The 27,009-nt window shown below is 41.7% G+C and overlaps 1 protein-coding gene across 1 annotated transcript; it reads left to right on the forward strand.

Moving 5' to 3' along the window:
- Positions 1 to 3,254: 3,254 nt before the first annotated feature.
- FBXL3 (F-box and leucine rich repeat protein 3) lies at positions 3,255 to 25,205 on the forward strand. The gene is made up of 5 exons (XM_086620195.1): positions 3,255 to 3,397; positions 7,795 to 8,158; positions 10,473 to 10,595; positions 13,689 to 13,860; positions 24,411 to 25,205. Exons 2-5 carry the CDS (start codon positions 7,796 to 7,798, stop codon positions 25,052 to 25,054), a joined length of 1,302 nt encoding a protein of 433 aa, XP_086476321.1. The 5' UTR covers positions 3,255 to 3,397; position 7,795; the 3' UTR covers positions 25,055 to 25,205.
- Positions 25,206 to 27,009: the final 1,804 nt, after the last annotated feature.

Genomic DNA, 27,009 nt, shown 5'->3' on the forward strand with positions numbered 1-27,009 from the left:
TGTGAAGTGAGAAGCAAGGCAGAGAAACCACCTAATGAAGACATACCTTAAGGATTTTCAAGTTACTAAAGCTCCAAGGTGCCCTGTCACAGCTGGCAACAACATAGCTCTTTCACTGGCCAGCCCAGGCCTCTGAATGTTGTCTTTGGACCTTTGCTGCTTGGACCTTTCTTACCCTGCTGCCACCTATCTCAGTACCAGCTACCTCATGGTCCAAGAGCTCTACAAACAGCATGGCTTTGCCTACCAGCTAAGCCAGAGCCAGCCATGAAGGGCTCACCAACTGCCAGGAGAGGGTGCCCAAACCACCAGCTGCCCATAGGTTTTCTTTGATTCAGTTCTAGTAAACTCCTCAGTTCTCTGGCTTTGCCAACAGCCACCAGTGACACTGTTGGCAGTGCTCTCCACCATGCACAGGGACTGATTTGGCTCCAAGCACAGAGCTGCAGCTGCCTTTCTTGCCGATTTTGGCTGCTCTGTCCCCAAATACTGCGAGGCAGGGAGCTCCTGCTGCACTTGTGCTCTTCTTTTCCTACGCTTAGCATGCCTAAAACATAACAAGCCATTATAACAAAGCAAATAAAAGCACAGGCGTTGAAGCAAGCTTTGTTTACTCCAAATATCAAGCAGTAAAATAAAACTGCAAGGCACTGTGAGAAGTCTCTCCCAGTGAGTCAATACATCTAAATTCAGATAATGCGGTAGGGATTTTAAAATAATGTTAGCTCAAAATAATGAAATTGCAGCTCTGTTACATCTCCCAAGAGTTCTACACAGACCCAGAAAGTATTTTTTTTGCCACAAGATTTTTTTTTTTTCTTCAGACACCAGAATTTGATCAGAGCATTAATCTTGGTGAAAAGATATTTCTACTGAATTTATGTGACATGGATCAGTTACATCACATCATCAGCATAACGCTGCCTGAAAATAATAAGGCAGGTGAGCAGGAGAAGCAGCGGCTGCTTGTTTCACATTCATTAATAAATAATAATTCCTTCTCCCCAGATACTGGGCCCAGGTCTGTGTTAACCCTTTGCAGTCTGAGTCTACCTTCCTCTCCCGTATCTCCAGCAGCTTGCAAGTTATATACTTGCAAATATAACTAGTTATTACTAGAAACTGTAATTGGGGGCAGTTATAGAATCATAGAATAGTTAGGGTTGGAAGGGACCTCAAAGATCATCTAGTTCCAACCCCCCTGCCATGGGCAGGGAAACCCTCCACTACACCAGGTTACCCAAAGCCTCATCCAACCTGGCCTTGAACACTTCCAGGGATGGGGCATCTACAACTTCTCCGGGCAACCTGTTCCAGTGCCTCTTTATCTTTCTACATTTAGAGAACCAGCTATGAACTGGGGCATGAGGCTGAAAGGAGGATTTTTAAATAGTGGGAATGGAAGACACCGAACTTTTCCAGGCGAGGACAGCAAAACAGTTATTTCAGTTTTCTTGGCAGTACTGGCTTCAGCCATAAACACGCCTCATTATCTGCCGAGGTCTGTGTAGCTGTTTCGTATAACTGAACAAGCTACACAGTCACATACTTGCTATCACAAGCATGTCTGAGATGCTTATTAATCTGCTTGAGGTGAGGTGATAACTCATCTCTTATTTCCAGATTTTTGTTGCATTTCCTGAAACACTGAAGGCTGGACATACATTTATAAATACACACAGAACTATAACGGCTGAGTTGTAGTAAATGTCTCAAGACATTTTTAATTGGAGAAAATGAGATTATTCTCTCACAGAAATTCAAAATTAACAGGAACATTTTTCACTGAAAAACATTCCTATTTCTATGCAAGTCATTTTTCCCCACTAATAATCTCAAGGAACTAGACTTAGAACTGGGAAAAAAAAAAAAGTTTGTCTTTTAACAGACTTTTAAGTATGCAAGAAAACACTGCTGAATAATTTTTTTCTTTAAAGTGCTCTGAGAGAACTCAGGGATGATGACATTTGAGAGACCGCTGAAGAATCGTTACTCTGTTTCAAAACCATTGGAAGATTGGTGAGAGCACTGGATCGTATCTAGCTGTTTCCAAGAAACTTCATGACATCAATTCGGATCATATCCCACTAGTCTGAAATTCAAAAATCAAGCAGTAATTTATTTATTACAGCTTGCAATAAATAAGTTAGTTAGTTTTGGGAATCTCAACAACTTCAAAGGCTTCGGTCACCTACAGGAATGAAAAACCAGCTGTATGCGATGCATCACATACGCAGGGGACACATCTCCAACCAGGCATTTGCAACCAAAGGGAATCATCCCACTTTAAACTGAAAGAGGGCAGATTTAGATTAGATCTGAGGAAGAAATTCTTCACTCTGAGGGTGGTGAGGCACTGGAACAGGTTGCCCAGAGAAGTTGCGGATGCCCCATCCCTGGAAGTGTTCAAGGCCAGGTTGGATGAGGCTTTGGGCAACCTGGTGTAGTGGAGGGTTTCCCTGCCCATGGCAGGGTGGTTGGAACTAGATGATCTTTGAGGTCCCTTCCAACCCTAACTAGTCTAGTCTAGTCTAGTCTAGTCTATTCCCTGGCAATATCTCAAGCTCTTCACTCCCAGCACTTGCTGGGCCCACGAAACACTGTTTGCCTTCACTATTACATTCATTCCTAAGGCTAGCCTGACATGGGGCTTCCAAATTACCGAGATAATTAGCTCTATCAGTGATGAAGATCTAGCTCCTCTGCCAGTATGACCCCCGGTATCTTTCCCTAGACTTCACCCCTGCCTTTCTCGGCCGCCGAGCACCCGCCCGGGACGCCTCCAGCCCGCTCGGGCCTGGCCTCCCGAGGGGGCGAGGCCGGCGGCCCGCCCGCCGCAGCGGCCCGCTGATGCAGCGCACGCCACGGTAGGAGGCGGCTAGCGCGGAGCCTCGGCCGAGCCTCAGGGAGGCGGGAGGAGGAAGAACCGCCTGTCCCTCGGCACCCGCTGCCCTCAGCGGGACGGGACGGGACGGGACCGCACCTCACGGGTCGCCAAGGGCCCCACCGCCCCCCAGTAACGGCCCCGCCGCCGCCATTGCGGCGGGAAGCTCCGCCCCCGGGGCGCGCGCCCACCTTCCTCCCGGCTGGCGCCGCCTCCCGCCGAGGTCTGCCGCGCGAGAGCGCGCGAGGGAGCGGGGAGGGGGGGAGGGAGGGGAGGGGGCGCGGCGCCTCGCAGCCCGCCCGCCGCCATTTTGGCTGCTTTGCGTCGCTTCCGCTGCTGGGAAGTAAACAGAGCGGGAGGGAAGCGGCGGTGCAGGCTGGGCCGGGCCGGGCGGACAGCTGGGAGAAGGAGGCGCTGGGGTCGATTTCGGTGGAGAGAGCCGATGTGGCCGGAGCGGAGGCACCAGCGTGGCCCGAGTCCCGGTTAATGCGAAACGCAGCAGGGAGCCGCCAGGTGAAGGGACTGGAAGCGGGTGGGCGGTGGTGGCGGCGCAGCAGGATCGTCGTCTGGACCCCGGTTGCCCTGCCGATGGAGGGAGGAGGAGGAGGAGAAGGAGGAGGAGGAGGGGGTCGGAGCAGCGGGGGCGGCGCCGCCCGCGGTCTGTCAGAGCCCCGCGGTCTGTCAGAGCCCCGCGGTCTGTCAGAGCCCCGCGGCGCCGCGCCCCGGGCTGGGGCTGGGGCTGGGGCTGGGGCTGGGCCGGAAGGAGCCGACCCGGAGGTGAAGCTTCTGTGGGAGTAGCGGAGCTTCAAACCGACCCTCTGCATTCACAGAGTATCGCCGCCTCGCAGCCGCCTCTTAATAACAGACATAAATTGCACGCCTGGCATTATTGTCAGCAGAGCTCGTTGTTCGCGGAGATTGGGGGTTAGGCTTGTGTCTGGGTCGCCCCCTCTTTCAGTCCGCTCCTCCTGTTGGCGCACGCACTCCGTTTTTTTTTTTCTGGAAGAGCCTTACTTCAGGTGTAAGCAACGCGACGAGCTCAGTTCGGCTCGTTCATGGGCAGGCGTTATTAGCAGGATGTAAGCAGCCGTGTGCAGTTGTTCAGGTTTTTTGTTTTAGCTGCCATTGTGTTCCGTCTGCACCTTACTCAGCAATAAAAACAATGTTAAGCATGTGCTTTGCTCCTCCTCCTCTGGCTTGATGACCGAACTATGTGATTATGGTTCAACATGACTGTATTGCAAACAAGATAGCGTGGGTTGCGCCCAGATGCAGAGTTCAGAACGCCGAGATCGGAAACAAGTTGTTATAATAGGTTTGTTGGGAAAATCTTAAGGAGTAAGGCATCCTGATTTCACTCATCTTTCTGTGCTGGTAGAGTTCGGTATTTTTGTTGTTTTGTGGGTTTTTTTTTCCCCCTCTTTCTGTCAAGATCTTAGATTTTAAAGCCAAGTTGATTATAGCTGCTATTTGGAAAAACTGATCAGTGATAACTGTGTCCTGAGTATGCCAGAGTGAGTTAAAGGCAAGACTGATGGTGCAAGCATTGTGAGAAGTGATAAGCCATCATTGTTTAAAAAATAGGTTGTACCTATACAGTAATATGCTAGCATGGGATTTTGCCTCAGTGTCTTCCTCGTTGAAGTAATTTCTGTTGGCCATGGATTTAAAATAGTTAGATCTTTAGACTATCAGTTGCATAAGCCAAAGTGAACTGAGCTGCCTAATTGCATTTGCCTGTTCCTGTGTTAAATCTGCAGAAAGATTTACTTTCTTAAGTGGCCTTATTTTTTTATATAAATAAGTTTTAGATGACTATGCGAACTTCTGTAGTTTATTCAAACTTATACATTCTTTCAGTTTTGTATTTGTTTTATTGTTAGGCATGTTAAGAGGTTGAAACCAGTTGTGGTTTTAAAAAGCTATTCAAATACTTTAAATTCTGAAAGAAATTGACAAAAATTAGATGAACAAATTTATTAGGAATTAGATGACAAAACAGTTACTAATTCTTAAAATAATATTTCTTAATCTTGGGGTTAGGCTTTTTTTCTCTCTGGAAGAAGTTCCACAAGGAAGTATTTTTGACAACTCATGATTACTCTCCAATTACAGGAGCATCTGATGTCAGTAACAAAAAAATTGTCTGGAGATGTCTTTTCCCATCCCCTACTTTTCAAGCCATGGCACTTAAAACACATAGCATCTTATTTTCTGGGAAGACTGTGACCTGAAATTCATCATCAGTGTAGCTGTAGCGATGGCCATATTGTCTCTTTTCTTCATTGGCTGTCTAGAAAAACTTGGGATAGTACCCCACAACTTCAAGAGTGGGTTTTGATCTGTAACCAGCATGTATTAACTACTTAGAAAGCATCAAAGTTAGCTCAGAGGTGCAACTTGAAAGTTGGCTGTCGATGACCTGGTCCACTTCTATCGGCCATGTCTCAGAGGTTATTTTTCCAGCTGAAAAATTCATACAGTTTTGAGCCAGATCTAGTGCTCATGTCTGAAAGATCAGATTTAGTAAATGTGCTGAATGTGTGAATCAGCTGTGTTGTATGTGCACAGTAGCTGCTATAATGTGATAAGGGAGGAAATCCAGAACTCGACCCTCTAATGCAGTGCTGAAAGTAACCTACCTAACTAGAAAATTTATGCACGCTTATTAGCAATAGATGAGGCAGGATGGCAGGATCTCTGTAAAGGAGCACTTGGAGAGCCAAGTCTAATGATTACCTTGTGTAGTTTTTTACAGATGAACAAAAGATGACTTTGGAAAGGCTTAGAGACATCAAACATGCTGTCTCAAATTAGAGAAGTGAAGAGCTTGCGTGTGGTGATTGCTCTTTATAACCTAGTTGTTTGGAATATCTTTTTATCCTAAAGTTTAAAGGAATGCTGTATTTCAGAATAGCTTATCACAAATAATATTACTGGACTATGCTTAGTAGTTATCTCAAACACAAACATGACAGGTTTGCAGTGGATTTGCTAATCTAATTCTTGATGAGTTTTAAGTTTATTTGCTCAGTTTCCACAGTTGCAAAATCCAGTTCCTTCATCTTTTTGTTCTTTGCAGGTGGTTCTAAGTCACTCCTCAGTTTTCTTGCTTTTGTTCTCTACCAATGAAGTTAGTGGCTCAGGACAGAACTCAGTCTCGTGTGGAAGGCCATTTTTGCACAGCTGTCATGTTTTGCATCGTCTCATAGTCATGAGCTGCAACTCACAGTAAATAGTTCTCAGGAAGCAAGTAGAGATTTTTGCCCAGTAATGTTTTCATCTTCGGCTTGCCCCCAAGTGCTACTGGGATTAAAAATGAAATTGTAAAAAATCAGGAGGCAAATTGTGTTCATCTGTTCATGACAGATGTTCAGGTTTGTTTGCATCATTTTATGAATAGCTTCAGACCTTAAGAGATAGCTTGCTTTTGTCATGTGAGTAGATAGGATTAAAGTGTTTTAAAGATAGGTAAGGAGATGCTGGCTTTGAGAAAATAATCTGTGATGCATTGAATGATAAACAGTATAATTTTTCACTTGTATATCTAGCATATTACACTTTTTTTTTAAAAAAAAAAAAAGAAGGCTAATAAACTTTTTCTTAGTTGCAGTACGTAGGGAAAGTTAATTGTCCAGGTCCCAAATGGACTGGGCATGTGGTAATCTTATATGTGTAATTGTACTTGAATTTAAACTAGAATGATTTCACTGTATATGAAGTCCGTGTTTATCTTAACAGAAATCATGAGGGCTTGGGAATGCTTATACATAACAAGTTCACCCCACCCCCAGGTTCTTGTGGCTTTTTAGAGACTAGAATTGAGTGTATTGTAGTTTAGTGTGAGGTCTCATTCATAGTCCTTTAGGACGTGATGTGCATTGCATTAAGGCTTTTAAAAATGAATGAATGGATGCTAAGTTCAATGGTAAGCTTGCACGTACAAACAAACACACTTTGATCAAAACCCAATGCTAGATTTATTTCAGATTTATGTAGTGGTGAGGTTTTTTTTCCTCTTTAATAATGTAATGTAAGGTAGAAATTGTGTAAGTGATACCACTATGGAAGAAGTATATGTTGCTGAGAGTGAGATAACCTTTTGGCTCATGCTTGCTGAATTTAATGATTTTTAAGAAATTGCTGACTCTTCTGTAAACTTTTTTTGTGGGTTGAAACTTTCAGACTGTTACTGGAAATCTTTCTTAATCCCTGTTTACTAGGTAGTTGGAAAAACAAAAGCACACCTGTGTTCTCAATGAAATATGTTTTTCAGAATACAGTTTTAAAATAGATGCATATTGAAGTAACCTTTTTTTTAAATAAATAAGAAAGGTTCTTCCTGTCTGGGAATAAAAATTAATTGGGCAGATACAACATCTGCAAGATGTGATGCCTGTAAACATGCATATACTCATTATTTACTTTCTTGCCTGACTTTTTTGTCTTCCACAGTTTCAAATGTTGTTTCTGGTAAATAGGACTGGGGCAGCAATGTGAATGTCAGTGTTGACAAAATTGTTTAGAAGAGTATCTAGAATATCTTTCTTTTCGTAGGAAAGTAGAGTGATAATCAACAAAACAGTAAAAGACATTAGATTCAAAGTGTTCTCAAATGCAGAAATGAAATGCTGAAAGGAGAGTGACTGTTATAAGTAGATTGGCTATGTTAATGATTAAAGGAGTAATATTAAAGATATTGTTTTAGATGGTAATGTTATTTTTAGACTACTGCTCCAAATTAATTGTTACTTTTTTTTTCCTTCCTATGAGGGAGAAAAAAACCCTGCAAAAGTGTGGTTACAGAAAACATGCTTTTTCACCTCCAGAGTTTGTTATTAATATTGTTCTTCTCAGCTCTGTTACGCTTACAAAATATATGGAAAACTTTTTTTGTTTTGTTTTTGTAGAATGAAACGAGGAAGGAAAACTAATGAGGCCAACAGCAGTTCATCTGAAGAGACAAGTGAGAAAGAATCCAAGAGACACAAGATTGTAGCCGAGAAAACCAGAGTTGTGCAGAGTCCTGATTGGGCGAACCTGCTTCAAGATATTATCCTGCAGGTGTTTCAGTACTTGCCCCTTCTGGATCGTGCTCATGCGTCACAGGTCTGCCGAAGCTGGAACCAAGTGTTTCATATGCCTGATCTCTGGAGGTGTTTCGAGTTCGAACTGAATCAACCTGCTACGTCGTACTTGAGGGCTACGCATCCTGAACTAATCAAGCAAATAATAAAGAGGCATTCCAATCACCTGCAGTATGTGAGCTTCAAGGTAGTGTATTTTATAGGCTTTTCAAAAGTAATTTTATAAAAATAAAAGCATTTGTTGAACTTAGTTCTTTTTTTTTTTTTCTGCACTCTCTTTAGAATGTTTTAATGGAATATCTCTGATACTTTTGAGACAGTCTTGATAGTTTATCTATATAAATATCAAAGCATAAATATTTAATTAGTGTCAGTAATTAAAATACTGATGATGATAAGTGATAGTCAACAATGTTGATTAAATGTTAGGAAAGGCTTATGAAAAGGCCTTGGTTTTGTGACTAGGATTGTCACTTATCTAGAAAGAAGTATGGTGGCTCTCAGTGTGGTAAGCCTGGTTTTCAGGCGTAGTATACTGAAGAAATAAATTCTTTAAATGGACATATACACATGGAGGTTATCTCCAAGTTCATTTATTTGTTTGGATATATTTTCAGGGCCAAAACGTGGAATAACAATTCTGAACATACCTTTTCATTGCCTTAATTGAGTTAGATTTTTCATTTGTTTGTTTTTTCTTTCTTCTTGTAGAATCTTAGCTGCTAAGAATTTTTGCCTCAACGAGCAGGCAAAAATACTTCAGTTCTGATACTACTGTACATGTGGACATCTGTCTCTGAGTTTGATCAGGATGCATAAGTTGGGCATTTCCTCATTTCACATCCTGTAGGGAGTTGGATCTAGTATTTGTGGTTAGAAAACATACAACGTACAAAGAGTGACTTTAGTACTGCTAGTAAGCAGCTAGCAGTTTTAGTACTGAATTATATGGAATTAACCACGCGTGGCATCTACTCAGCACAGCTGCATTTCAGTTAACTGAAAAAGTACATGGGGTTTGCACAGGATGGTATATCTACTGATTGTGCTTGGCTGGGAAATACCATTTGGTCAGAATGGGCTATGTTACCATCATGGAATTATTTTCAGCAGATGAAAACCTTTAACATTGGCCTACATTTCCCTCTGTTTTGGAAGGGTGCTGTGAAACAGTCATGGCTGCATACGCATCAGCTATGTGACAAATTTGAAAAGGAAATTACTTCTCCAGCAAGGTGGACGTACTAGTTGTTTGTTTCTGAGATCTGGCAGTTTTGATACAGGGATCATCAGCGAGAGCGCAGCTGGGGCACCTCTGCCTGAGTATCGCTACCGCTTGATGCCAGTATCAGATGTAAACTGGTTATCACAAGGTTTACAGGGTTTTTATCAGTGTCTGAATAGAGAAAATTTATAGCAGTATCAGAATCACCTTCCAGTGTCTGTCTCCAGTCATCGTTGCCTTGCATCAAATATTTTTGAAGGATTTCAGATGCCCTTCACTGATAGGGTGATACCGCTGTCATTTTTCACATGTGCTCCTTCAGTTGTCCTTCTGTGTTGCAGAATGAACACTAGATCGCTGGAAATACGGAATAGCAAGGATAATCACAAGGAAGTGGATATAACACTGGCTGTTACTCTGTCAAGGCTGAAAACTTGGAAATTTCTTTTGTAGGCAGAGAAAGATTGGATTGTTGAAAATCGAGGTTTTTCAGCTTGTGTTTGAGCAGAAAATGAGCATTCATTGGACTTAGATTAGTTGCTGACGAGGTAGCATGGCTTGTGGTAGACTTAAAATTGATCTTGTGACCAGGGTTTTTACTGTTCTGTAGGTCTGTAAAGCTGTCGCACCTCCTGCATATGAGAGGTTATTCGGAAAGCACAGTCTGCATGTCGGAGGAAGTCCATTGGAGGCACATTAAGTGATTCGGTCGTGTAACAAGCTGACTAATGAACGTTTTTTTTTTCGGAGTATCCATTGCATATCTGTTGTGGTATCAGTGATGAAAGCCCAGTCATGTAGGTTGAAACGATAATGCACTTAACTCTCCAGCAGCTCAGTTGTATGTGCTGAGTCATCATAAAGGGAAGCAGCTTTTTCATAACAGTAAAGGGCTTGTAGAATTCCTGCCTTTTGACAAGGAAGAATGTAAAGAAGTGGGGTAGGCTCTGGACCTAAATGAACCTCCACTTTCTTATTATTTGGTGTGGATTTACTATCTTGGAACAAACTATTTAGCTGATCCCCTCACCATGCTAAATTTTACCAAAGTGGTACATTTATACCAAATTATCTTGGATATTGGTATGTACTTTTGGGGGAGAAAAGAATAACACTGATGTATTCCCAATGAGGTGTTTTGTGGGTTCTTTTTGACATCACATTTCAGAACCTAAAGTGAAAAAAAGGTTCAAGTACACACACTCTGCTCTGCTTTTTTGTAAAGAGTGTGTTTTGATGCAGTGTTTTCTGGACAATAAATCTGTTTTGTTTTAAGGTGGACAGCAGCAAGGAATCTGCAGAAGCAGCTTGTGATATTTTATCACAGCTTGTGAATTGCTCTCTGAAGACACTTGGGCTAATTTCAACTGCCCGACCAAGCTTCATGGATTTACCAAAGGTATTTTAATATGTATATTTTTCTATAGCAAAATATTACGGTAGTTGATACAGTATTTCTGTAGCCTTACAAAAGGTTTTATTGTAAGAATGGTAAAGAAAACTTGATTACTGGGCTCTGTTAACGACTGAGATGTTATACTAAGATGGATAACCAAAGTTTCCCTCATTCTCTGCATCGTGTGAGAACTTTAGTCCTGGCCTTATTCTTCCATGTCCTCCTGTCTTACTGACCTCATGCTCAACTGCTGTCATTGCTCAACTGAGCAACATGATGCAAGTCAGGAGGTGAGACGATGCATGTCCCTAATTGTACTGTGAGACTGTGGGGGATGTTTAGGAGACAGTTATAATTGAATGAGGGGTAGAGTTTTGTCCATGTGGACTTGCTGTAGGGATTATGTTATCTTCGAACTCTCTTTAGAAAGTGATATGATCATGACTTTCAATATTTCATGTCACACAGTCAGATGTCAGCTTCTTAGGCGAAGTGCACTGTATTTCTGAAATTTTCTGTCAGATTTTTACCTTGTGTGTTTACAAAAAAAATTGTATTTTGTTAGAAGGCATCTAATCTAGAAGACAACCAATCTCTTAAGTGCTTCTAAACAATTCCAGCTAGTGAGGTAGAAATGTATTATTGCTGAGGAGCAGGAGAGCAGCTGGGGTAACCTGGGCTGCTTGTTCTGTGGCAGGGACATCTTGGATGTCTCTGATTCTTGAATCCAGTCCACACGTATGTGAAGGGCCAGACACAACTAGACTATTAGCTGGATCTCAGTGACGTCATTGCTGATGATGGCAACAAGGACAAGGAAGAACTAGGGACAGCCCCAGGAAAGGAAGTAGGCTATAGGGTTTAAGCAAGGTTAGCTACTGAGGGATTATCAATTATTATCCTTGGCAGTGATCACAGCCACGTCATGTAGTTCTCTCGAATACGTATTTTTAATCCTGAACTTTCAAAGAGGCTTTCCAGATCTTTAACTAGTTCTCATATGGGTTTTTCCTTTTCTGATGTGCTTTGAGATGTGACTGTAAGAAAACCTGAATGTAATGAGAACAAGCCACAGTCTTAGTGTGTTAGCAATACTTTGTCCCTTCGGCTCTTGGGTGTTGTTTTATTTCTTAATCTGAATGCTGTTTTAGCTCTGTTTACATAGTTTTCACTGGAGGGATACGTCATGGTCCTATTCAGCTTGCTGAATAATTACTTGTAGTCGTTTATGCTATGGTCTTATTCAGCTTCAAGGCCTCTAAAATACAGGCTTCCTTTTTTTGTTCCCAGCAGGTTCATGTGTGGCCTTTAAAAAATATATTCAAAATGCACCCAAAATCAACTCTAGGCATAATTTGCCTTTTGATGCTTACCACTCCAATAATATTGTCACCAGTATATGTTAACCATCAGCAATGGTTTTTAAATTTTCTTAGACCACTAGTGAAGCCAAAGAATTGAATTGGACCATGGATAAGTTCTTGTGGGAAGCCATTAGTAGCAGGCCCATTGGATGAGAAGCAGGCAAAGCTGAACGTATTTGGAAAATGGTTAACACTGCACGGTTTATTTTGTTGTTGTGTTTTTTTTTTTTATTATCAGACTGTATAGAAAGTCTGAACTACTTTGCATTATCTTTATCAGTGCTCTTCTGATTTCAAACAATGTGACATCTGGCAAATATTTGTAAATCACATTTAGCATTGTGTTGCCTCATCATTTCACCGAGCACATTCTACATGAATCTTTTGAAGAATCGTAGTATACGCTACATATGTGGCAGTATTGAAAAGACATTAAATCACCAACTTTTACATTTTGAGATATTGCCTGTCTTCCGTTAGCTCTTCAAACTACGGTTTCAAATTACCTAGGTTTGTAAACATGGCGAACTTTCTTTCCCTTTCTGTTTAACAGCCTTCTTAGTGGAGGGAATTACGTTCTAAATACAGAGAATAAAACCAGAATACCAACACTTTAGGAATACACAGTGGAAATATTATTAAAGCACCATTTCTTTAGTAAATAATGTATATAAACAGTGTATTGTCAGTATAGTTGGGAGTGGTCCCTAAAGCCAAAATGCTTCTGATTTGAACTTTGTGTTGCCATTTGCATGAACTGACTTAGACAGTTTATGTTAATGTGGAAATATTAATTCCTGCTCTGAATGTAATTGTGTAATTATCACAATTACGCATCACGTAAAAATGAGCAAATACTGCTGCCAAACCTTCTCTCATGTAACTGTATTCAGGAGTCTATGTGTGCCTGTGGCTCAGCGTTGAAACAGTACTGAAATCACAGTAGCAGGTGATTTTGTGGGATACTTCATGTAGTGCAGAGCAGAAGTACTTTTTTTAACTCTTCTATTCAGTTGATCTTGTAAGAAATCATGGAGATAAGCTAATTATTCACTTCTTTCATACCACCAATGATTTCTACAAGCACTGCTCTATCTGCTCCTTAGCCTGTGTCTCTCAAGTTAAGGTGTCCTGGGCTCTGTTTTTACTGGTAAGTTTCAGTGGTTACAAAAAAATGCTGAGGAGCATTTTTGGACCTGCATTATCTGTGCTACTTAGTTGGTAATTAATTGATCACCTGCTCCTTGACAGTGGTACCGTTTGGCTTCGGACACATCTTAGCAGGACGGGGTTGCTGCTCTTGACTGTGTTTGCATTTTGCCAGTGCAGCACAACTCACCACGTGGGAATTCCTGTTCTAGAAGATGCTTCTTTGAGAGGGCGACTTGCAAACTATCCTCAAAATTAGGGCTTCTAGGCTTTCTCTTTGCTTGTGGTCTTCCTACAGGTTTAAGTTTGCGTAGTGGATGGTCCTGGGTCAGATTCTTGGCTTATGTTTAGAGATTCTGATTTACCGAGTACATAAACTAATAGCAAAAAGTGATTATACTTCCTCTACTCAAAAATATGTCAATTTTAGTATTAATTTTTAATTATGCAATATCAAAAGAATGCTTTTTCAGAACATGCTGTTTAAAAGAAAACTAGGAGTGCTGTGTACAGTGTAAAACCATTGAGACTTTTCTTTGAGATACTACCGTTTCATTTAAACTTTTTTCTTTTTCCCTTCCAGTCTCACTTTATTTCTGCACTGACAGTGGTGTTCGTAAACTCCAAATCCCTCTCGTCACTTAAGATTGATGATACACCGGTAGATGATCCATCTCTCAAAGTGCTAGTGGCTAACAACAGTGACACGCTCAAACTGTTAAAAATGAGCAGTTGTCCCCATGTTTCTCCAGCTGGTAAGCTACTGTGTTTTGTGTTTGGTTTATTTTTTTAAATGTACGCGTTAAATTCTGTCTGAAGCCAGTAAAATTCTAAAAAAATAGGGGTGATGATGTGAGAGTGAGGATGAATGTGGCATCTACAGCAACTGTCACTCAATAAAATTCAGCTGGCTGTCAATCCATCCATCCGGCCACTTGCAGAGTGACTACTGAGCTAATTATGAAATAGTGTATGTTTGTTCTGGACAAACAACTAATCTCTTGTGGAACATCAGAAGAGTTACGTATCGACTTGATGGTGCACTACTTCTGCAATGACTATTTAAGTATTCCAGTGTAATTAAGCTTTTTGGAACATGAGTTCCTTTTCCGCAGCTCATTACGTATGAGTTTTGAGTATTGCAATGTCGTGGATTATGAAGGCGCTGGTTCAGTCACTCCGAAAGAAAGCAGTTTAATCTTTTGCTGGAGAATAAGTGCAGGCAGCATCAACAAAGGGGAGATGAGACTGAGCTGTGCAGAACTTCTGCGATTACCGAGTGCTTCATTAACACTCTGTGTTTGCAGCAAGAGTGAAGCCAGCTTTTATCAGAACGAAATCGCTCAAGATTGTTGAAGTTCTTAGAATTTAATGCTTGTGGAAGATTTATGAAATGCACAGCAAGTTCAGGATTGATTCACAGCCCATCAACTTAACAGTTTTTCACTAAGCAAGGGAAGAGGAATTATAAATCAGTTACGTTCTGAGGGTGCGGAGAAGGGATTTGGAGAAGTACTGAGACGACTCAATATGAGTTAGCTGCAGGAAGTCTCGTTTATTGCGCAGTTCTTATTGCTTATATAGGCAGTATTTGCCAATAATCCTGAGACCACACCTTTTCTACACCATTATTGGATGATACATATGCTTGTCATATTTAACAGCTTATTTCAAACAGACACCCGCCTAGCGAAGCTCTGCTCTAAGCAAACACTACTCCCTTATCATACTGCATAGTTTTCTTATCCTTAACTTCAAGGGCATTCTGCCCCTGAGGCCTAACTTTCGAGCTCCAGTCCTTATTTACACAGGATTTTCTTCGTGCAGTCTCTTCAAGGATCTGCACTCCGACAAATCCCCCTTTCTTTTCTTGCACGAAGAAAATCCTGTGCACGAGACTGTTAACCCCAGTTACTAGCATGTTGTTTTGGTACAGCCTTGCAAAAGCAGTTTCTAGCATACTACTTCCCTTTCTGAGGGCTTTACTATTTCCACTATATCCAAGATTCCACTGAGCAGGAGGGTGTCAGTCGGCAGGGTCATCGCAGAGAAGAGAGGCAGGCACGGCACCTTCAGGGCGTCCCCTGTTTATCCACACAGTGTGCTCTGCAGCCTCCTTCCGCTCCGCTCTGAGCCATCCCTTTTACACCCTCAACAGAGTCTATGACAAAGGTACTGACACGGCGTTGCCGCACACGTGGCCAGTGCGTGCAACAAGGCCGCCAGGTATGTGCTCTGCTGGCCAACAGTGGATTTTTTAAGTTGTAACATATTTCTCCTAGCTTCCTTTTTCAAAGTTACGTGCTCACAACTAAGTCTAGTTTGTAATTCTTCTGTCATTAATTCGGTACCAGTTAATGCTTCTCCTTCCAGTAGCTCACTTCTGATTGGAAAAAACACACAAAGCATATATACAAGCAATATATACAAACAACTTTCACACACGTAATATACTAAATCATAAGAAACATAAAGACAGTTTACATATCAATATACAATCCTCTACCACAATTCTCCCCAAATGCTCTCCAAGCCATTGCAATTGTTCGTGGATGGACTCACCATGGTCACTTAGATTAAAACAACATGTTTGTGTAACGTGGTTGTTGCTGGCACTACCTACAAATTTTGATCCTAATAAATTTAACTCTTGTGGGGAAATATACGGAAGACTGCCCCTTTTTTTTTTTTTTTTTTTTTTTTTTTTTTTTTTTTTTTTTTTTTTTTTTTTTTTTTTTTTTTTAGGTATTTGTTTTGATGTTAAATGAATTCATTCAATAACCACTTGTCCCATAGGTGAATGAGGGATACTGGTAGTGTGAGTCACTCCCCAATCCTGTAAGAAGGCACCCTACTGGATCACTGTCTGTCCCAATTTTCTTTGGTACTCCCATGGTTTTCTTCAGTGTGAGCAGTAGCAACAACAACGGCAGAAAACATATCAACAGTTACATGCACATATTTAGATCGATTAAATGATTGAATATAAGTAATATCAGTTTGCCATAATTCATTGGCACATAAACCTGTTAGATTTACTCCTGCTGGAGTATTTGAAGGCACAATATGTTGACGGTCAGGGCAGGCACCTGCAATCTGCTGAGCCTGATCTGCTGTCTGACCTGACAGAGAGCATCATCTACCACCAATTGACAAACTGTAGGACTATTCATCATTCCTTGAAGCAGTACAATCCAATGATATTGTTGCGTGGGTCGTTCATTGTTAAGCACTAGAACTGAAAAGGCAAATCTAGGACAATCGTTAGGGTGTAAATAAATAAAAAGTAAAAAGGTGAAATAACCCAATCTTTTAAATCAATCACCATCAAATGCTAACATTCTGGAATCATAGTAGGATTTGGTACACCCGGTTGTAAAGCACCCATTGGTGAAATGATTGCATTAATAGCTCTTAAATCTTTTAACATAAATCTCCACTTTCCTGATTTCTTTGAGATAACATTTGGAGTATTCTATGGGCTAGTGGAGAGAATTATATGTCCTAATTTGAGCTGTTCGTCGACTAATTTTTGAGCTCACTCCAGCCGCTCGCTTTTTAATGGCCACTGATCGACCCAGACCGGCTTGCCAGCTTGAGTCAGGGCTGGACATCAGTGACGTGCTAAAAATTTGAGGTTAGCCTCACATTCCAGTGATTCAACAAAGCCCAACCTCATAATGTATATGGGACATCAAAAACATATGGTTTCAAAATAGCTTGTTTGTTACCTGGGCCTACTGCTAACAAGGTCTGTGCACTCTGCTGTGGGATCTGTGTTCCACCTACTCTGATCACAGCTGCCAGGGCTTGTATCAGAGGCCGAGAGGGCGGCCAGTCAGGATTTTTCACTATAGATACATCAGCCCCTGTGTAAACTAGGCCAGAAAAGCCTCCCCATCAATGATTACTGTTAAAGGAGGCTGTGCAGCTGTGACTGTCTGTGTCCAAAATTCTTTTGTGATAGCAGAGTGGCCTTTATTGTTGTTATACAGGCAGCTTTTATAGATTATTACTCTAGCCACGATGTGTCCACGCGGCCCTTACCTAGCTGTGATTTGGTACAAACAATAGTGCACGCACCTATTTTAACTTTATTATTGGCTATGCCTAAAAAGGAGCTATTTTTTACTTGCTAAACTAAACATCATTTTCTCACACACTCTATATCAACTTCCCAAACTCCCCATGTCAACTTCTCACACTCCCTGCACCAGCTGTTCACACTCCCTTCTCTTTCTCACCCTCGTTATCGGTGTTTCCCAACTTCAGAAAAGAGCACAGGCTTAAATCATCAAGGTCAAACCCCAACTGTAACTGTGTGTATGATGCCACAATTCCCCTTTTTTGTTTTTCTATGACCATTACTTGATGAACCGTACTCTGTACCGTTCGCTGGGAGCGTGACAATAGGCAGGGGGTGATTATTACTATGCATAGAAGAACTACTAGCAATATAATGCCTGCTTTACTAAAGATTTTAACCATCCTGTCAATTAAGAGCATTGATAAAGCAGAAGCTGTAGCATTAGTTTGTTTTGCAAGCCAACAAGCCAACTTATTCAGTGTAGTTAACACCTGTGCCACTCCAACTCCTGGTGCAAATATTGAAGCTGCAATGATTTTAGCTGGTTCCCAAAATTCTGCTCTGGAATTGCACTAGCTATCATAAGCATGCGTGCTGCAGCTATTCTGGGTGTATCTATGACTTAAGTTCATGGTGGTGTTAGGGAAATACATTCTTAAAGTCCCTATAGTACATGGATATCCCCTTATATGCGAAGGAATACCCTCCTAAGCTCTATTATAGCCCTGCAGAAGCAGTTACAAGCATTTTGGTGGTTTGTTTGTTTGTTTGGCTTTTTTTTTTTTTTTTCTTCTTTTTTTTTTTTTTTTTTTTTTTTTTTTTTTTTTTTTTTTTTTCCGATTTCCGATAAGATCAAGAGCTTGTTGGCAGTCTGTGTTAGCATTTTCAATGGCTAACTGGAATACCAACACATCTGCAGTAGCCGGATTTTCTGTTTATCTCTGAACTGCCATTTGTAGCTGATCAAAGAAAAAAAAAAAATGCTCATAAGGTTCCTGTGCTCCCTGCCGAATGGAAGCAGAGGAAGCCTCCCCTGTCCCCAAAATCAGGGACACGTCTTAATGCTCTCTTAGCCAATTCAGTCAGTTGTTGGAAAGCCACTTGCTGTAACCCTGCCTGTGCCTGATTTTGACATGTGTGACATTTTATTCATCCCAAAATATTTAGCTCTCAATTTAAGAGATTTAACACCTATAACACTTTAGCTATCGTTCAATTGGGATATTTCCCCATCATTCTTGTTTTAAAAGCATATTCTCCAAAGTACCATGTGCGTATTCTATGATCAGTTGCCCAGTAGGATTGTAAGGAATACCAATAACATGCTCAATATCTTATGATGACAAAAATACATATGTCTGATACGAAGTGTATGCCAAAAGTTCCTGCGAGCGTAAACCACGAGGATTAACACCATTCACTGGTGGCACGATCGTATTTTGACAGGTACTACACAATTGTACGATTGAGCGGGCTTGCTCTGTTGTTATACCAAATTGTCACCTAATGGCGTTAGCATTCTGATGGTAGAAGTCATGCAAGATGTTTGCCTGCATGAGCGAGTTTGGTACCAGAGCTGCACTCGTGAGAGGCTCAGCTCGCCTGTTCCCTTCTGCTATAGGCCCTGGCAGCGTGGTGTGCGCTCGCAGATGTACAATGGAATGTGCATGTTTACGGTTTTGCAACACTGATATTAACTGTTCAAATTGCTGGAACAGAAAAGGATTAGTTATTTCCCGCAATGCCGATCGAGATGATCCAAGTTACGATGCGCTGTCTCTCGGTACAACCTGGGCCCCGGGCCTCAGCCGGGCGGGGGGGCGGGGCCAAGCGGCCGCTCGCCAGGCGCGGCCGGCAGGTGGGGGGGCAGCAGCGGCGGGGGGGGGGTCAGCCCTCCCTCGCCTCAGCCGGGCGGGGGGGCGGGGTGGCGATGACGACCCAGCGGCCCTGTGCCGGCCCCCCCCTTGTTGTTGCTGTTGTTGTTGTTGCCGCAGCTCCGGCCGCTCGCGCTCCGTAACCGCCGCCGCCCCCTCCCGCCGAGGGACCATCAGCTGCGAACGAACCGGCGCAGCGGGGCCCGCCGCGCGTCTCCGTCCCGTCCAGCCGCGACTCGCTCCGCGCACGGGCGGCAGCGCCGAGGCAAACGCCGCCCGCGGCCCCGGCCGGCAGCAGCAGCAGCGGCGGCGTTCCCGGGGCGCCGCCGGGCGCGGTGGGCGGTGCGGCGCGGGAGTGCCGGTGTACCGACTTCGTTGGAAGAGGGGGAAAGAAATAAGTCTGTCTGTCGTTCGGGGCCCTGGATCAAAAGATTCGATGATGACTTTTCCAGGCCAGCAGCATCCCCACAGGTGGCTGCACACCAAAGTTTAACGTCTATAGTATCCCAAGTCCTTGTCATGTATATATTTGAAGAGCTTGCCTCCGGTACATGGGCTGATACCCAAACCAGGAGTACCGGGAGTTTTATCAAGTCAGAACTGTTAATAGTGCTGGTTTCTCTAGCACTTTGTCAGCACTTTAACTACAGACTTATGTTCTGTTAAAGCCATGCTTCCCATTGTTCCCAGTCGCTTACCTCCTCCTGTTGAGGCAGTTGTCGCTTATTTTTTTTTTTTTTTTTTTTTTTTTTTTTTTTTTTTTCCAGTCGCTTACTTCTTCTTTCCTTTGATTCCTAATTCTTCGTGTTTCCCGATAATATCTTTTGCATACCCCCCTGCAATCAGGGGGGGCCAATATCTTTTTCCAAGTTTTAATCCACGCTTCTCTAAGAAGCTTCCCAACAACGACAATGCAACGTCCCGTTCCATCGTCTTACCGCGACAGTGGATCCTACAGATCTTCCGGCTTTCCCCTATAGGCCGCCTGTATGTAGATCTGCACGGCTTTCCCCGATGGGCCGCCTTAATGGATCCTGCGGATCGTCGGCTTTCCTGTATAGGCCGCCTGGGTAGATCCGCCCGGCTTTCCCCGATGGGCCGCCTGAGGTCGCCGTCCCTTCTCCGCTAAAATAACACTCGTTCAAAACAAGTAATAAATGTCCCGAGTGAAACGATGAGTCCAGCTCATTTTTTCCCGTCCCTGTTCGGGCGCCATAATGCGGAGAAGGGATTTGGAGAAGTACTGAGACGACTCAATATGAGTTAGCTGCAGGAAGTCTCGTTTATTGCGCAGTTCTTATTGCTTATATAGGCAGTATTTGCCAATAATCCTGAGACCACACCTTTTCTACACCATTATTGGATGATACATATGCTTGTCATATTTAACAGCTTATTTCAAACAGACACCCGCCTAGCGAAGCTCTGCTCTAAGCAAACACTACTCCCTTATCATACTGCATAGTTTTCTTATCCTTAACTTCAAGGGCATTCTGCCCCTGAGGCCTAACTTTCGAGCTCCAGTCCTTATTTACACAGGATTTTCTTCGTGCAGTCTCTTCAAGGATCTGCACTCCGACATGAGGGTAAGGAGAAACTGCTGTAGTCACCATAGCTTTCTTCATGCAAATATATTGCAACCGTAAATATTAGGTATATTATATGTAAAATTCACCAGCAGCACTCCTAGTATGTGGGGAAAACGATACTGTAGCAGAGGGCGTGTTGCTGCAGTGATAACAAAGCGCAAACTTCATACCTCTTGCAGGTGTAGCTCTCAGACAAAACCTCGTGTTTGGTTTTGTATAAAGAAGTCCTGAAAACGCGGGTTTGTTTTGGAGCAGATTTGTCCAGCAAAGCGTTCACCAGTGTGTTAACTGGAATGTTATTTCCTACAAAGCTTTGTAGTTGTAGATGGGGGCTTGTTTAATTTAGCTTGAGTGACTGTTTTTTTTTTTTCTGATGTAAAATTTTGTCTGAGAATCATTGTGTCTGAGAATTCCAGGAGCCATAATGAGTCTTTCAGGAGGAACAGGCTCCCAGCAGCAATTTGTAGCTGAGCAAAGAGAGTAATTTCCTTGGACTTGGGTCCAAGAGCAACCTGTCAGCTCTGGCAGGCTGTGCTGGCTTGTGGCTAATCCTTGCTGGAAGGTTTTATGCAACATCATACACTTGATAATTTGGGAGAGGGGCATGGGTTTACGGAGTTGTTTGACTGGTGTATTCTGTTTGATGTATCTTGTACAATTCTTTAACTTAAAGGAACAATGGGTAAGCAACGGCAACGCCTGTTTAAGGAAGGAGGAGCACAACTACTGTTGTCCTTCATGGAGTGGAGGTGAATAGAATGGGATCACATGCATTAGTGACAAAACCACAGAGTGCTAAGCAAACGGCAGGAGAATTTGATTGCTCAATTCAGGTATGGGTGTGCCTTGAGAAGGAGAAAAAAATGGAACAAAAGAAAGGAGCTGGTATGTGCATAGCTGACTTCAGAGCACGCAGGCTGCAAAAATGACAGAAAATGAGATACTTTGAGCACTGAGACTTACTGGATTTCTTTTTTTTCTAATGGGAATATTATAATTAGCAGGCTTTGTAAAGCTTTTAACAAAGGGGCCATGAGTTATGCAAAACTAATTACTTATAGATGCACTTAAAATGGTATAACATGCCTCCCAATTGCCAGGGGAGAGGGGCAAATTTCCGTTACTAGATTAGCTCTCAAGAAATTTGTTAGTGAAAGGCAGAGAAGAATAATGCATGTAGTGCAAGAGAGACTCCACTACTGCAGGAATAAAGGGAAAAGATTGATATCAACTTCGAATGGCTTCAAAGATTGCTCTGAATAATCCCTAAATTACTGCACAAAGATAAAGAGGCGCGTTTGGGTTTGGGCTGGAGAAACAAAGACAGCGGTGTATTTCTAATCTTTGCGAGCATATCTGAAGTTTCTTCTGCTTGCTGTTTCTTTCCCCTCTGAACTTCAACTTGCATTAGAACTGCAACAGTACCTTGTAAAACAAATTAATGGTTATTTTTAAATCTGGATTGATGTGCTGTTGTTCATTATCTGAAATATTAGCTATGGGAACGGAGGAAACAAAGCAGTTCTGTAAAGGCTGTTTCTGCTCTGCTTTGCGGGTAGGAAGGTCGCTTCTCTTTGGATGGGGGTAGGGAGAGAAGAGTGGATGTAGGCTGTGTCTGCATCAGCAGCTCAGTAGAGGGATTTTTTTTTGACACAAACCCGTGCTGTATGGTATCAGACTGATTCACCTCTTGGTGACACGAATGTTTATGCAGTGCCTGGGCACGTTCTGTAACGTGCCACTTGCAGCATGGGCTCCAGGCAGGCCCTCCAGTTGCTGTCAGTTCTATATGGAGGGTATGTAATTTCATTGCCAGCATGTGATGTGGCCTTCCAGTCCTAGACCCATAAAAGATCGCAGCAAATTGAACCCCAGTTCTTCCCTTTTTGCATTGAACTAGTCAGTAACTTAATAAATACTATTGGTGGAAGGATGGCAGTGTGGATCAAACAGGCTGGTTTGGATGCTAAATTTGTAGCGAGTTGTTTTCTGAAACTGTGTAATGATGACACAATGTATATGAATCTTGAAACTGTTTAAAATATTTCATGTGTCAACAGACCTCAGTATTGTGGAGCTCATGCCTGAGTCTTCTTAAAGGGAGTGGACATAGTAGCTGTTGCAGGAGTATTGCTGTAAGAGTAACTTCGTTATGATTTAAGGACAGGAAAGGATCTCTGGAATGTGTAGAAGATACACAGAAGTTTGTAGTTGTATTTAGTTGTTCTGATTTTGTACTCCGATCTTTAAAAAAAATATAAAAATCTGTGTTTTCACTTCATCTTGGATCCCATCCCCTCCTCCTCGAATGAAATAATGAATATGCTTACATATATAAACTGCTTTTACAGGAAATAGTTGCAATAAGTGTTGGGTTAAAATTCTGTTTACCTGAATGCTACTTTTTTTTTTTATTTATCTACCAAACTTTTTATATTGGAAATGACAGTATTTGATATAGTTGGAAGAACTTCTGACGTATGTGTTCCTGTGGATACTCAGGTGGAAGATGTATACTGTTTTGGTGTATACATTCGTGCAATATTTTTACAATAATCTTTTTTAAGAAAGTGATTTTAGGCTCAGCATACACTTCCCTTTTGGGTTTAAAAAGTGCATCTTAAAATAACTGCTGTCTTGCAGTATTTCTTCCAGTTGCTTCAAAGCTGTAGTGTATTGAGCTCAGGGTTTTCAATTCCATAGTAAATGCTATGTTCTCATCTCGTCTATTAATGGAAAGACCATATCCTGAATTTCACGCAGTTTTCTGGGTCACATGAAATGCAGAGGACTGTATGCTCTTTTTTAGTGCCTTTTTTTTTTTCAGTACTGTTACCAGTGTGGTACCACTGCTTGTGTCATAGAATCATAGAATGATTAGGGCTGGAAGGGACCTTCAAAGGTCATCTAGTCCAACCCCCCTGCAAGGAACAGGGATATCTCCAACTAGATCAGGTTGCTCAGGGCCTTGTCCAACCTGGCCTTGAATGTCTCCAGGGATGGAGCAAGATCTATCTATCTGCAAATAGGATGAGTGGAAACCTTATAGACTGTATTGAATTCTTCTTGTTAATGTCTTTGTCTTCCATGAGCGGCAGGTTTAATGAATCAATATAAGGCAGAGTCTGAAAATCACTGTTCTAGGAATTACAGCTCTCAAGTTTGTGTTTTCCCTCTTTTTGCTGTTGCTTTTCCAAATTTAAATATTTATACTTTCCTAGAAAGAACAAATACTGACAGCAGCAACTTCTCTGTTTAATTAAAATCTAGCATTTGTTTTATGTTTGCTTTCCTCAGGTGACAGATTTTATTCATGGCTGCTTTGTCAGCCACAGAGGGGGACAGCACTTCTTGCAGAGCAGGCCAGGGAAATACTCTTTATTATGAGTAAGCCCCTTTTCCAAAAATGAATTTGAGAGGGCAGAACAGCCAGAGTGTGCTTTTTATATGTTTGTCACATGAGAATCAACTCGCGCAGGAAAGCATACAATGCAACGTGGTACCTTCCTGATGTTTCCCCGGCAAAACAGCAATGCATTTGCACAACAGATGTGTATCTTACCGCGTAGGTACAAAGACATGCCTTATTTGAAAAAGATTCACCTTCTGATTGTCCGGTACAATTTTGGTTTGATGGTTCTGTCTTGATGGCATGTTGAAATACATGGTCTTCGCACCCTCTTGACATAAGTTTCTTCTTCAGTTATCAGTGTGTTTATCTGTGTAACCCCTTCCATAACGTTCTCTTTTCCCAGGTATCCTTTGCGTGGCCGACCAGTGTCACGGTTTACGTGAACTGGCGTTGAACTACCACCTGCTGAGCGATGAGCTTCTGCTTGCTTTGTCTTCTGAAAAACATGTCAGGCTAGAACACTTGCGCATTGATGTTGTCAGCGAAAACCCTGGGCAGACTCAGTTCCACACCATTCAGAAGAGCAGCTGGGACGCTTTCATCAAACATTCTCCTAAAGTAAATTTAGTCATGTACTTTTTCTTGTACGAAGAAGAGTTTGACCCGTTCTTTCGTTACGAAATACCTGTCACTCACCTTTACTTTGGAAGATCCGTAAGCAAAGACGTACTTGGTCGCGTTGGGATGACATGTCCTCGGCTAGTTGAACTGGTGGTGTGCGCCAATGGCTTGCGGCCGCTGGATGAGGAGCTGATCCGTATTGCAGAACGTTGCAAGTATCTGTCAGCCGTTGGCCTAGGAGAATGTGAAGTCTCTTGCAGTGCCTTTGTTGAGTTCGTGAAGATGTGTGGCGGTCGTCTCTCTCAGCTTTCTATTATGGAGGAAGTTTTGATTCCTGATCAGAAATACAGCTTAGAGCAGATTCATTGGGAAGTTTCAAAGCATCTCGGTAGAGTCTGGTTCCCGGACATGATGCCCACATGGTAAAGTCCATAAAAGACTTCAGGGTGGATGGAATAGCACCTTAAACCCAAGCTTACCATACTGCAACTTACTGTATAAGCTTCTTTAATACTATAGTTTTTACTGTAAGTTACTTAATTGTTTGATTAGAAAATTAATTTTTCATTTAAAAATTATTTATGAAATCCAGATTGAAAAACAGAAATCATGGATAGCTCCAAACCCCATTTTCATCTAAACAAAAAAAATCTAGTTTCTGGTTTAGATTTTTTCTTTTTCATTGACAGTGACCTCAAGCTTTTATGGAAATTAAAAATGCAATTAAAACCTTGAAATGTATCTGCAAAATACCAGTTTTAATCTGCTATCCTCCTTTGATTTAGATAGAAAACACGATCAGTTTTGATTTAAAAAAAAAAAAAACAAAACACTGAAATCACATGCTTCTGTTGCAGACAATAACTTTTGTAAATCCAGTCATCCATGTGACCGGATGGATATTGTAAAGAGTATTTAGTAGGCTGTGAAATATGCATGTTCTTTTATATAAAAGTCATAAAAGGCAAGAGCAATACACAATAACATAGTTTAGACAATTGAAATACTAAGTTTGCTACCTTATTCAACGGATTATTAGATCCGCCTAAAACATATTTAGAGTGCAAACAAATAGTAGTGTGAGCTACCAAAAGTGGAGTGGGTTTTTTTCCCTTCTATGCATTCTAATGTAGTTTGCTTACGGGGTCTCAGATCTGTGTCTAAACCTGTTTTAAGGTATTTTATGTCTAGCTCAGGAAGCGAAAGCATTCTGGGGAAAAATGTAGATACATTGTATTTAAAAACCTGTTGGAGTTAATGAGCTTTTCTTGCACGTTAACTGGTTTGGCAGCATACGGTTAGATGGAATGACGTGTAGTTTCTTAAACGAACCCTGCAGTGTTAAATGTGGTGACCCGGATATGAACGGTGTCAAACAAGAAAGTTAAAATTTGAATGGTGACCAAGAACCTTATAACGAAATCTTAGACCTTTTGGTTGCTTTCATTTTGAGAGAAATGACATTGTAAGAGTTGCTTAAGCTGTATAAACTAATTGTATACTGTAAATCTGTTTCAGAAATGTTTATGTATAAAGTGAATGTTTGATAGATGATCATTTTGTATACCTTTTAATTCAGCTAGTTAGATCATTTCATAATATTTAAAAACATAAAAGCCGTAAACTTGCGTGAAGTAGAGCAATAGGCAAAAACTTGTTTTGAATATTTGGTAAATCAGTTTTATTAAAGAAAGTTTTTAGTCTGTAAGTGGTGTAGGCAACGTATTGCCTGTGATCTGGATGTGGCTTGTGACTTCATTTCTTACCGCCAACAGTTACGTTACGTTCTCTTTCACGTTTTTGATTGGTAACACTAAAGTATTCATGTGACTGCTGAATGTGTCTGAAAGGTGCAGTCAGCCACCAGCAAGGCGAAGCTGCTCCAGCCATGGGCTGTACTGGACTTGGCTGGTGGCTTCTTCTCATCTGAGCTGTGCAGCTAGCTCTGGTAATAAGTAGGTTTTCTTTATTTCTGATTTCAGTCACGTTTATCCAAATGTATAGTTCAAGTGTAATACACTTATGAGCATATTTAAGTTCATAACTATATTTTGAGCAAACATTGCTCAGCGGACTGGACATCTTTATAGAGGAGTTGTATGTTCCTGTAGAGCTTTGATTTAAAAATCACATTTTATGAAATACGCGTTTTTTTGTATTAGAATTTGTTAAAATAATGTAATAACTATAATTCGCTTTTATTTGTATAAAAGGTGTCAATATATTTAGTCCGTAAAAGTAAAAAAAGCTCAGTGTTTTTTATATTCTGACTCTCAGAATTGCCTGCGTGACAAAGTTGGAGTAACACTACTAATGTGGGGAAAAGGGCACGTTTCCACTAAATGAATGTGTGAAGTAATCTCATTAGTAACGCAGCTCAG

The sequence above is a fragment of the Tauraco erythrolophus genome, chromosome 1 (assembly GCF_009769465.1).
Source record: "Tauraco erythrolophus isolate bTauEry1 chromosome 1, bTauEry1.pri, whole genome shotgun sequence".
Taxonomy (NCBI): Eukaryota; Metazoa; Chordata; class Aves; order Musophagiformes; family Musophagidae; genus Tauraco; species Tauraco erythrolophus.